This window comes from Antedon mediterranea, chromosome 7, assembly GCF_964355755.1.
Source record: "Antedon mediterranea chromosome 7, ecAntMedi1.1, whole genome shotgun sequence".
Lineage (NCBI taxonomy): Eukaryota > Metazoa > Echinodermata > Crinoidea > Comatulida > Antedonidae > Antedon > Antedon mediterranea.
Window position 1 is genome coordinate 18657788 of NC_092676.1, and position 14110 is coordinate 18671897.

Sequence of the window (14110 nt, forward strand, 5' to 3'; positions counted from 1 at the left end):
GATGCAATGCAAGGAAGTAAGCTTGCCACAAGTAATTTGACCAATAACGGTGTGATGGATCATCCAAACCTTTGCTTGCAATTAGTCAACACACTTGGGTTGTGTTGCATCTAAGTGGAAACCAAGAACCCAGAAATTATTTTAAAGTTTCAGAGCCTACTCTATGTTTAATATGATAATATATAATATATACTAATTTGTAAAGCGCCAATTCCAGCAACAAGTGATCAAAGACGCTGTGGACTAATACCCCTTTCACACCAAAAGCAAAACTCCGGAGACACCCCGGAGTTGACGCCCCGCTGTTTGGTGTGAAAGGTAAAATCAAGCAACTCCGGAGTTTAAAACTGCGGGGTTGAACAGCTGAACATTCTCCGGAGAGCGAACTGCGGTGACACCCCGGTGTTTTGGTGTGAAAGGTACCAACATCAAACTCCGGAGGGTTTCGGGTCAAAAGGTCATCCTCACACGATCACTCATTGCTTTAGTTTTATTTCAAAACACTTTAAATATTTGTACAAAATATATAGCAGGTTTAAAAAATAATAAGTAGTATCAATAAAACATTATATTACTTCTGAGACTTTTGAAAGTAATTATTAAATTAAAAATATTGTTAATTAAAATTATTCTAATGATCGTCGCTATGTAAAAAAAAAAAAATAGAGGGCGACATTTACAATTTTATTTTATTAACCCCGGTGTTGCTAGGTTGGTGTGAAAGGGGTATCTCCGGAGTTTCTCGACGTTTTGAATGGTCATAAACCCTGGGGTGTCTCCGGAGACACTCCGGAGTTTTGGTGTGAAAGGGGTATAAGATGTTACACCTTTTCAACAACATTCTTCTCCCCTAAGGGTCGCATCATGTCATTGGCAGCCAACTACAGTGCCATTATGTCTGTACACGACAGTGTGTGTGTATGAACTAGTACACCGGGGTAACCCCTACTCGTCTCGAAAGATGTACAGGTTCTTTAAAGTGCACATGAGCCAGATGTACACTGGACCTACGATTTAGTTCTTATCCGTGAAGATTTGTTCTTCGAGCGAGTGAGCCTCGAACCCTTGTTGATGTTATGGCTATGGATTACGGTTCCACTGTCTTAACCGCTCGGCGACACTTACTCAGTGATTGCTGTTACAGAGTAGTTTTTGTGTAAGATCATAAAGTAACATAATTACTGCCATTAACAAGTAAACAGTGACATTGAAGCAAAATAAAATAGAAAAGGTACGTTGCACAACTGTTGGCTAAACTACGCTGTTTGCAAATGAGTAGAATGCTGTCATCCGCGAAAAACTTCTTATTTATTTACATACAGAAAGACTTCAGTTAAATTTATATAAGAATGCCTCCCAGTCCACTTATTTGTAAATGAGTACCTGTTTAAAAAAACCAGGGAGGAAAAGGCGGCTGGCCAAACTATCATAGTCATAATGCTGAGGTTTAATATGATAATTGACTGACAGCTCATCCTATGTTTTCAGAATAAAACAGGACTCGCCAACATTAACAATGCAATATGGTATAAAATAAGTTGTTTAAATTCAATCACTGTACACTGTAATATAATTTAATAAAGAAAAGCTTTTGTTTTGACATCATGGTAAAAGAGGTTTCCACAAATTTTATTCCATTATCAAAATGGGAATTTGTGTGCAGGTGAATTTTCTTGTATAAACAGTACAACCTAATCTCTCTTTTATATTGCTTTGATACCATAGCTGTTTATCACCTTTCAATGACCCATCATCTATCCATTATTTATTATCTTTTCAAAGTCTTTACATCCCCTGTATTAACCCTTGCTACATTTAGCTATTTTAGTTGACCTCTATTAACCTCTGCTTAACATTCATCTTTGTCTTCCCAGGATGCCTTTGGGCATCTTTTAAAATCCATCTTTACAAACCTGTATTCTCTTAAGTCAGATTTATTAGGTGAAAGGCTTTAGTAACCATGTGATCAACAATAACAATTTGTTGTATTAAATTTGTTTATTTACACCAGTTTATGTATCTTTTTAATCAGATTTGCTGTCAGGAACATTTCTTTGTATTTTTACAAAAACACATTTTATGGTCTTTTTCTTTTATTTATGGTTTAATTCTATTTAATCTTCCTTTTTTCAAAATTTAAATTTTAGGTAAAATAGTAGTTATATCACTCTGGACATACCTTTCAAAAGAAGATTAAAAATTAATTATTATATATGTACTAATGTTTAAAAGACATTTTTTTTATTTGTGTTGAAGTGTTTTGTTTATTGGCCAATATTAGTACATTTAATTCCGAATGCTAAGCTTATTTATTATCTAATTCTGCTGTGCTCGAGTTTTTGGGATATTAAGCATTACTTTCTTGATTGCTTAAAATTTTACATTTGACATGATTTTGTCTCTGAATTGAATCCCTTCTCAGCATCTATTGCTAAAATATTTGACAAATTGAATAGTCTCAACTCAATCAGATCCATTTGTTGACATGCTTGTAGTATACATTTTAATTAAATTTTCACCAGGCAATGGCTGCTCTACGACATTAACAGATTCAATAAGCCATGGAATATTGCAATAGCTGTTGTAGATTTATAATGGAGATGGATTGTGGCAATATATAGGCATTTGATAAATATATTATTTATGATATATGTGAAGTGTTTAACTGCTGATAGGGATTGTAAAGATTACATTTAATAAAGCCAGTAAGTACCAGTAGAGTCTATTACTATTAATGTAATGTTAGGAGTTTAGGTACAACATAGTTTAGCAGAGGTTTAGCTATAAAAAGTGTTGGTACCAACTAATAATAGTAATAATATCCTGGATTTATATAGCACCTAATATTGTGAAACCTCTAAGAGCTGTACATAAACTAATACAATAAAAGGGATTCTAACCATGCCAAAAAAAAAAAACCAAACCGAAGTAAGGGGATACACCTTCGTCGCTAACCAGGTATCGGTCTAATTGAACCCCGGACAGCACCAGTTGTGTCTTGGTCATCCCGGACTCGAGTGCTATTTAAACAAGATCTAAAACTATCTAGGTGGCATGGTAAAGGAGGGGAATAATATGTAAGCATAGGTTGCAAGAAAGCAGTATTACTATGTAATAAAAACCGATTCACATGTACTGCACATAGATCTTAAAGCAGTACCGGGAGAGGATGGAATTAAATTTTAAAATTTTTAATCTGGAGAACCTGACCACCCATTTTCACCACTCTAACTTTACATAATTAAAGAAATTCAAAAACTGAAAATAAAATGATTTTCAATTTAGTTAAGTCTTTGTAGAATTGGTAAATGAAAGTAATTCAACAGCAACATTCTGATATAACAAATATTCTACCATAGTTACTTGGGTTCAAGTCTTTTTTGGTGCATAAAAACTATAAAACAGATTAATATGAATTATACTAATCTGGACTTGGAAAATTGGATATAATTTTATACTAAAAATATGCAAATTAGGATAATTCTTTGTAAAAATCTTTAAATTTTGTACAAAAATATTGAATTTTAATACAAATTATAACATTTTTAGTTTGTAATAGTCAATCATGATGTCAACCATCCTCAGAACAAAGATGTTTATTAATGCTTAGAATTCCAAACTCAAGTTTGTTTATGGAGTTAAGATTATGGTCCAGATGATGTACAGTCCAAGGTTCCTGGCATATTTTCTTTTCTCTGCCCTGTTTTCTATTTCAATAAACTTTCAGTCACTTCGCACAATCTAGTAGTGTAGAAGGGACATTTTTTTTCTTGATCAACTTGTTTACTGTATCTGTTCATTTTAAGCATTTTCGTAAGTTATTGTTGTTATTGGCATTTAAACTTTAAAACTCTCAAGTATGTGGTCAATTATAAAATCACTGATCTGTCAGTATTTCCTACTGTATGGTGATTTTATAAATATTTTCTTCTTTATACTGGATGACCTTTTCAATACAAGACTATTTTTTTCATAGGGTCCAGTAGAGGACCATATTCAGCATGTCAGGAGATGGTCCCCTACTCTATTCAACAGTGTATAAAGTTTTTTATATATTAATCATTCATTATGTATTGTATATACACATGACCATATCTTTACATTCCATCTGAAGGACAAGACAATGGGAGTTATGTAGAGAGTGAAGTATCTTGCCAAAGGATACAAGCAATATGTCATAGGCATGTATCGAACCCATACCTCTCGCATGCTTCACATCAAACATTCCATTGTATGTTACATAAAATAAATATTGTAAATTAAATTTTTCTATATTTTTTCCAGGAACAAATAACTTTGCAGAAACAACTAGTTATTGAGTTGGAAGAAGAAAAGGCTGAAAGGTTAAAACAAGAAGAAGTGCAAACTATGTCTGAACTTAACGATCCAATCATAATGGAGGTTGAGGGAATTCAAAAATCTCAATTAGTCACATCAAACAATGTCTCGGAAACCTTACGTGATGATTACGAAGATTTAACAGCGAGTGAAAGCATTGTTATTGGAAATAAGATGGTTGTTGACGACAAAGAAATGAAAGAGCTTACCTCATCATCTGCAGATGATGTTCATAATCATCAAAGACCAGAGAATGGACTTGATGTGGAAGAAAATTATATTGATAGAGAATCATCAGTGGATATTCTAGTTAAAAGTAAACTTGAGAATTCTATGCCTCCAGAAGAAAATGATAATGAACACCAGATTATCATTGAATATGTTGAAATGTTAAATACTGCACCAGTTGAGTGTAGTACCTCTGTTGATGATTTTTTTAAGAAAATGGAGTCTGAAGAATTAGAGAATTCTCAGAACTTTCACAGTCATGCATTGGAAAGTGACATGAGTTATGTAAAAGAGTTCAATGAGATCTTGGATCAGACTCTATTTGCTATTAACCTTTTTGATAATCGATTAGTCGATGGAAACTTAAAACATGAAGATTTTGAACATGACCTTGAAAATTCAATATTGGTGAGTTTTTTATTCATTGTTTATAGGCGTTTCTATCATTAATAATATCACATTATCTTACATAGGTTTTATTGTTATCGCGTCTTTCATTTTTGCTGTTTTCCACCGAACCAAAAAAAAACAACTGTAGGATTTAAACATAGATAATGGTTTACTACCAGTATTTTTGCATTTTCTATAGGAAACGGACGAGACAATCGCAAGCCTCGAGCCAGACATTCAAGACCTGATCAACCGTGGTGAGCAAATCATAGATGAGACAAAAATCAAGGAACCGCGTCAAGCCTCGCAGATTGCCATCAAATTGAATAAACTACGGGGACGATGGATTACAGTGAAGGAGGATGCGGAAGAGAAGAAACGGATGATGAAGCTGGTGGTACCGCAATGGTACCAGTATCAAAAAGATTCAAATGATTTTGATCAATGGCTTGTTACTATAGAAACAGATTTAGACACAGTTAAAGATGATGAGAACAAACTTGAGGTAAGAACAATTTTTTTTGTTCAGTAAGAAGAGTGAAATGTAAATATTCCATGAAAATATAACCAATTAAAAAACAGATATATTTTATTTTTGCACACATTTTTGATTATTGTTAGTTCAAAAATAATTGGTGGTTATGGGTACTTATAAACATGTTTTTCAAATAGAAAAGAACATTTAATCATCACCATAATCACATAATTGTTTTCTATTCTTAGCAGAAGTTTTACTTTTATCATTTGATTTGTTTAGTTCATTTGAACTTTATTTACCCATGGTATTGTAGCTCAGATCAATAAAGTAGTATCTTCACGTAAAAATACATCAATTATTTTGATAATCTTCCAGGTGTCACAGACACTTATGGTTTCTTTAACATTAAGTCTTTTCATGTTGTGTCTACCAGCCTCATCCTCTGACACTTTGGCTATTGCTATTTTTTACAAAAAAACTAAATCATAACATAAAGTAGAAGCACAGGTTTCCGTATGATAAATTGACTTGTATAAAATTTGTTCTGTTTGTAGTAAAAGTTTGCTCATATAAAAACTATGAACCATATAAACTCCAGTGCACACAATTCCCTCATGTGCACTTTACAAATCTTGGTACATCTCTGGCTATTGGTTCACACAGCAACTGTTTTTGGTAGATTACCTGTATAAAGACAGATGGTATATTATTAGTACACTATAATATTTTAGTAGATTTTCTTAATTTATGATAAAATTAGATAGCAGCAATTATCTGCTGCCAAGAGGTATTCACATACTATTCCACCAGTTATGTTTTTTTTTTGCAGCAGAAATGTACAATGTTCATTTCTAACAATTCGACAGCAAGATATTTTTGAAGCAAAATGATTTGGAAATATAATTCCGGTAGAAATGATCTTCCTTCCACTCCACATTTAATATTATGGTGTTCATTTCGTTAAGAAAAAACAAATAATCTTCATGTTCAATTATACTCTTATTTTTATAAAAATTGTAAAAGACAATCACAGTCATACATTTTGTTAATGCATTTTAAATATCAGAATCAATCTTTTCAGGCTTTTTTTTCATTTAGTGAATTGTTTTGTTGTCAGATACAGATTACTATTTTCCATGATACATTACAGCTGCGTCAAGTTTCAACATAAAAATATACCTACCATAATGTGATGTACGGTACTGGTATATGAAGTGACTCTAAAAAAACAAACTATTACACTGTGCTCTTAATTTATACTAAAAAGTTTTATAGGTATGAACTTTACCCTACTTTATCTCAAACCAACATGAATACAAAGTATTATAAATTATAAAACTTTATATTAATACAGTATATTAAAATCTAAAAGTTTAAATTACACTGTTTATGGTATACCATGTGTTTCCTGAAGGAATTAAAGTATTGTTGAGACTGTCTCAATGTTACTCCAGTAGATAGCATAACAATTGGAAAATTTCAAGTTTAATTTATTTTCTTTCTGAAACAGATGACTTTGATGTAGCTGAAAATTATTTATTAAAGATATGAACATTATACAGAAAATAATATAATAATTAGTTCAACAAATATTAATCCAAATTACTTTAATTAATAGTGGATAAATACACAAATTAAATAAGTAAAGAGTCTTTAAAAAACATTATTATTATTATTATTAAATATTAAATAAAAACTGTATTATAAAATGTTTTTTAATTACTAAAATTGTTGATAATTTAGATAACAAAAATGATATATTTCTTTCTTTGTTTGGCATTTGAGTAGTTTCAGATATGTGAAAGAAAAAGTTGTATTTATTATCTTTACTATATGAAGTAACAGCATTAAAGATAGCAAAAGAGATGTTTTTAATCTCACCCAGCAGTTGCCGCTACTCATTAGCTCCAGGGCTTGGTGTCCTTAATCAGCCCTGTATGTCGGCCAAGTTAGCCTACAAGTTTGGAATGCTTTACAAAGCCACAGACTTAACATTTTTAGCATGACTGTTTTATCTAAAAGCAAAAGTAAAGCAGTAAAGATATTTGTGAAATTTATCCTATTAGATCCCAATGACCTATCATTGAGGAGAATTATCTTCGAATAATATAATCTGCTTGTCTTAGTGAACAGCTGAGCTTAGTTCATCTCTACGGAGATGGTACTAAACGATGATGACGTCATAGCGACTGAGGAGAACGGTAGAGGCTGGAATAGTGGGACCACATGAAGAGAAAAGTAGAATAGATGATTGAAAGATATAAGATGATGATATGGTAGATGTATATTATTCAGAATCAAGACGTTGTATAAGACTCTTTACTCAACCTATGTTTAATTGATTGGTTTCAGTTTTTCCAGTCACATAAACACTTACAACTGTTTGATTTATTTGATGGAGATTTTTTAATTAAGTCTTGAGTTATTAATGGCTAGTCTATGTTACTTTGGTATTATACCTCCAAAGTTTACTCACAAAAGTGTTATGTTACAAATCTGGGATAATTATCAACCTTTTGTAATGACACCGTGAAATGAAAGCAATCGGTTTTCGCTATCGCAAGATTGGAAATTAACGCTTGAAATCCGGTGATTACAAACAGGAAAAGTGAACCTTTACTTTGCATTTCATTTGTTCTGGTGATTCGAAGACTTCATCTTCACAAAGAAAACGTGCATTCGTTCATGTGAACAGGAAGTGATGTCATGTTGCTTATTAAGTTCCATTTGTTTTCATTTGTTAATCAGGAAGTTATTCAGCGCGTCAAAAACTGTTCCAGAACATCATAAAATTTGAATTATCTTGGATTATTATTAATCAGGATTTCTTTTTCGATTTATTTTTGGAAAATAAGCGGCTTCAATATTTATATATGTATATAAAGGCTTTCTGGATCGGATTATAATACTTCTTTTAGAACATTACTTTAAAGTCAGCTACATCAAGATATATTTGAAATTGTTCGTATGTCTGTAAAACAAAAGAGCTGAATTTGAATTTCTTTGGGCTGCCAAAACTCGCAATCAAGAAGTGGCCAAACATAGATATTTTTTCTCGTTAAACATTGGAGATAAATCTTAATATTACACTTAAAAATGTTGTAATGTTTGATGTGGGAATGCATTATTGTTTAATCTAATGATTTTATATGCTGGTACAACGTTTTGATTCCACGGCTTTAGAAAAAGCAATTCATTAAGTACTCTCGTCTTGGGATTACCTATGCAAATTGGAATTATTCCAAATATTTTTAGATTGTTTGTGGACAAGCTGTAGCTGATTTGATTTGAAAAATTTTGGTCAACCAATGATAAAGAGTTAAGTTGTTGTCGTATGCAAATATTATCGGTGTTCGCTTTAATCGCTGGCTTTGATTCTTTGGTTAGCAATTGACTTTGTTCGCTGTGAATTTACCTTTATCGTTCTAAAATCACACCTAATGCGTGCAGACAGCCACTACATACTTATACCGAACTTTACTTAACGACCAAACTGAACCGTTTAGGGAAATCTATAATTCGCCGCCAAAAGCAGAATTCCATTAACTTGTTCTGTCATTTTTTTTGTCTGGCCCATAAATGACTATTAAGAAATATCTGGTATTAGCTACGAGCTTCGTTTTACATCATAAAAGCATTCTTTTCACCTGAGATGTACATGTTTAATACTGTACCTGTTTTTAAAATGTTTTATCAGAATACCGGAAAAATTAAGTATTATACTTAAATGTTTATGAATATTCATAGTACTTGACATGAATATTCATAGTACTTGACATGAATATTCATAGTACTTGACATGAATATTTAATATCTCTTATCTATTTATATTTCATTATATTAAAAAATAGAATTACATTTTTCTATGCAATATTTCTTTCTAAAAAAATGTAGTGTCCATGTAATTTCATAAAAAGACTCTGAAATCAAAGTAGATTTCAAATTTCAAGCAAACACAAACAAATATTATTTTGATTGATTTCACTAAATGACACAAATTGAAAATGAAATCACAAAGAATGACATTCGTCACATATATAAAATAATATACGTTACAACCAGTATAGAATCAAGCTTTTGTTTACATAAATGAACATACATTATTGAAAACGATATTTGTTTTTCTGTGAAGAATGCTGCCGCCGATAATGATGATCATTTTAGCGTATCTTTTACTGTTTTGTTCTGCATTTCTTATTCTGTGGATTAACGCCTGTATCAAGGAACATCATACGGTATGAATTTTTTTTTCAATAGTAATAAAATCGTATGAAATCTTTTCATGGCGCTCCATGCGGCTATTCACCAATATTTTTACTTGATAAGCACATACAGTAACCATGTGGCGCGTCATTAAAATATTTTATAAATATATGAGGCTTGATTGTTCAGATAATTAAGGGTTGTAAGGTCATTAATATATTGAAATTATATGATAAAAACAATCAAATTTAGAGATGAGTTTCTTTTCAAGAGTACCAAAGAGAGGTTTGCTTCTTTTCAAGATGATCTTCTTTTCAATGTTCTACACATACTTCATCTCTCATCACTAACTTGTGTCTTTGTATTTTAACCCCTTCCCAGTGAATTTTTCACAGAAGAAACTCCAATTAATTAGAAATTAATTTCTCTACACACATACTGAATACATCGCCTTGCAATTGCATCATATTTTTTATTGCCAACATCAAGACTCATAACTATAAATCCATCAGTTTTCGAATTTGCATTTTGAACCCTTTGACTGTGATTCATACACTAATAAAACACAAATTGATTACAGCTATCTGTACTGTAAATTTGATTAACGAGCTAGATGAGAAAAGTAAGCTTGAATTTATCCTCTTTTTTATGTTATCTTTCATTCAAATAATTACGGTATGTGTTGAATTCCTTTGCAATAACCAATTTTAAATTTTCCAAAGAGATTATTATTTATTTTCATCACAAACATTCCTAAACATTCTTCATGTTAATGTTTACTTAATGTTCCAATATTATGTTTCCAAAACAAGATTTGTTTTAATTAACAAACCAGATTTAATTTGGTTACAATGTAAATATACAATTTGATTACCACTTCATACACTTGTATCGCTTTCAGCCTCATTTACTTTATTGTGTAGCAGAGGGGAGTAGATAGATAAATGGAAAAGCTTGATTACATACTATAGTGTGTTTCTACTGAATAACATGGAAAACTGTAAGATAACCATTATGTTGCCTTTGATGAAAATAATATTGTCCAATCAAATGTCGTCGTGATTAGTAAGAGCAATAATATTGTGACGATACAACAATTATATTGTTCTTATTGACGTCATTTGAGTTTTAAAATTATTATTTTTATAAAAGACAGCATAAATGGTTATCGTATAGTTCTAGAATGAAAAATTTTTCTAATTTTGTTTGTTTTATGTAAAGAAGAATTAATGTATGTTTTTCTATCGATTTATCGTTCATTATTGTTCACACTACAAACAGACTTAAGATGCTCATGAAAGAAATCTCAAAATGTTATTAACCGAGTAGCATCCGAATATTGTGTCAAGTTAAATTAGTGGTCTATTTATGAAGCAGTGTATCAATTGACCGTCAAGGGTTCTTGACCACTAACCACTTAGTACGATAAACTTGCATTAATTATGATGTTGTATTCCTTTACGTAAACTTGATACACTTTTTAATTAAATCAAAAGGAAGATGTGGATTGGCTAACAATTACTCTATGGAAATGGAAACAATAACAAAATGTATAACAATGTATAGTGCTTAGGCCTCCCTTTGCCTGAACAGCTAAGGTTGAAGTTTCATGCATGACTGATTTAATTTAGTGCCCTCTAGAATACCTTTTACTTATGCGGTGCACAAAATATAGCAACATCCCTGGTTTTCAATTGATGCTGTGCTTAGGCACTGCAATATAACAATATTGTTTTTCATGTCTAATGAATTGATTTATCATTTGGAAAAATAGTAATGTTGCACTGATTGATGAAGCTCCTATACCAAAGAGTCCATGCTGTTATCAACAATAATTTGATAACCAACCTATGTTATTTCGTCTCTTAATACATCTTCACCTATTTAATGAAACCGCTTACCTATTAAAGATGACATACTTAAGATGCCTAACACCAAGAACTGCTGTTAATATTCATTTATCTATAGTAATCGTCTGTGACATCATAAGGCAGTTGTTGCCTAGCAAAACATACGGCCTAGCTGGGCAGGGAGGCAAGATAAATAAAGCAGCATAATTGAGAATAGGGGCGGTGATTGATACACTTAACTGGGTATAGATTAGATCGTGTTGACAGGCATATGCTGAATTAATTTCCTGAACCACTTCAATAAAACTATTTGTCAACATATAATTTGTAGGAAAAAAAGCCCTGTTTTTAGCCTAGTACATGGATGGATAATGGATCGGTCCGACATTTAGATAATTCTATTGTTTTAATGGATTACAGTGCATTATGGGTAATATACCCATTACCATGCTCCACCAGTGATGCATTATGGGATTTAATTATATTTCAGCTGTTTATTACATTATTTTAGATGCACAATATTTATTTTCTCAATTTCACAATTTATTTGTTGTGCGATTGGTGTTTTTCATATGGTTCTCGCTTTTTGATTATACCTATCTGTTTTCATTTATTTCTCAGTGAATAATGTATGTTCAGTAAACTCATCTTAAACAGTCACTTTTTGTTTGAAATTTGAGAATGATTGTGCATTAGAAGTTAATTTGTTGTGGCACAACCTCAACGTTAATAAAATAATTTTGTATTTAGATGCAAATTCTTATATATTTGGTAATTTGAAACTGAATATTAGTTTTAACCATGGTTTAACAAAGTCAGAATGTTAAATGTGAAGGTATATTCTGAATTTCAACAAATAATGTTACTTTTTCCTACTGTCATGTAAATAGTATTTTATGCTGCATTATTGAAGTTTTTACTGTTTTTGAACATTGCTAATATTTGTTTTTTATATTGAATTGCAATAAAGGATATTTTCAAAATGACACTGAGTTACTGCAGTAGCTACTTATTTTTACTGCAGTATTGGTTTTAGTTTGCAGTTTATGATGCATGCTACATTCAATAAACAGTGTGTATGATTCCCCTAAAAAACCTTGCTGAATGAATTTTAAAAACGGAGTATAAATGAGATAATGATAAATTTATAAAAAGTTATTATTAAACAAAATGTAGTTTACTGCAGTTGAATAAAAAGTATTTTCATATAATTTGTATTCAGTTGACAAAATCTGTAAGAGTTGAACAACTTTCACCAACTGAGAAATATTTATTATTTGTTATTTGTAGGCATTAGAAGATGAGATGGAAAAAAGGCGACGAGAGCTTGAAAGGCTAAATTCACAGGGTAACCACCTTGGGATGCAGGGAGCAAAGCCAATCATAGAGCCTGCCATGGTAACCATAAACCGACGATGGTTAGAAGTTGAATCTCAGTTTCAACAGTACAAACGGCCAATCACGGAGGACGTAATCATCGAGGAGTCCGTAGAAGCTGTGCACACGTCTTTCACGTTTGATGAACAGTGGGATGAAAAACCGGAGGAAGAAGATGTGATACAGTTTGAAACTCAACTGGAATCTTTAGAAACAAAAGTCTCGGAAATTCGGAAGGATTTGGAATTGGACTTGGCAAATGATCTACCTTTTGAGAATATAGAGCAAAAAGAAGAAAAGTGCAAGGTGAGAATTGCTGGTTATTATCATTTTATTTTGTATACAATATTCATCCCTACTTCTCCGTCCCTCCCTTTTGTTAATTTGCGAACGCTATTCTTTGTAAGTTTCTCTGCCTTTACCTAAGACTATAAAAAACGTAGTCTTGTTTGACTTGAATGGAATAACCTTGCCGATAAGCAGATTACATCCATTCTCTACTCTACAATCGTTTAAACACAAACTTGTACATAATATTTAAAGATTGTTGAAAATTATGTTTGTATTTTTTTAATGTGCACAACCCCAGGGAGTTGATCTGGGCATCTGTGATTAAATAAAGTTGAATTGAATTGTCAGAATTTTGTCGGAATTAATTATCGCTTTACTACACAATTGTTAATTGCTACTAATTACTACATATCAACCACTATTATAAAAATGGAATTTTAAACGCATGTAACTCATCATCTTAAAATGGTTGCTTTATCAACTATTTAGCCCAACAAATCCTCCGCCTAGCAGTTAGGATTATATCCATCATCATGACATCTTGAAAGATGTATGACACAACTCAATAGGTTAATGATGTTGGTTCTGGCATAATCATTTGTCCATCAAAATCTATTTCGACCTGCTGTCGAATTTAACTCAATTTTCGAGTGACCTCACTACAATAGTAGGGAAATTCGCATCTCATGGTTGCCAAGCACCCGGCCATGAAATCGTGGTAGCATATTGCTCGCTGAATTCTCCTGTCAGTTGTATTCAGCACAAGTAATATTCCTTTGATTGTTTCACGCAAGAATGAGCCGCACTCTGGCCGATGTGTACACATGATGTGATATAGTTGGTTTAAGTATTCTGACAGATTTCATTGCCATTGATTTCTGTTTTAGCTTCGGGGCACTCCAGTTTTTTAAGTCGTTAGGAATTTTAAGTTATATCTGTGTAAAGGTTTTAGATA

The 14110-nt window shown here is 31.8% G+C and overlaps 1 protein-coding gene across 6 annotated transcripts in view; it reads left to right on the forward strand.

The window, feature by feature from the left end:
• The window catches only part of LOC140055621 (dystrophin-like), a 208816-nt gene that overhangs the window by 91948 nt on the left and 102758 nt on the right, over positions 1-14110 (forward strand). For all 6 annotated transcript variants that reach the window (XM_072100960.1, XM_072100959.1, XM_072100961.1 and 3 more), the window contains 3 exons: positions 4285-4974; positions 5156-5461; positions 12778-13170. In XM_072100960.1, coding sequence (XP_071957061.1) covers positions 4285-4974; positions 5156-5461; positions 12778-13170 — 1389 coding nt within the window. The remainder of the gene's footprint in view (positions 1-4284; positions 4975-5155; positions 5462-12777; positions 13171-14110) is intronic.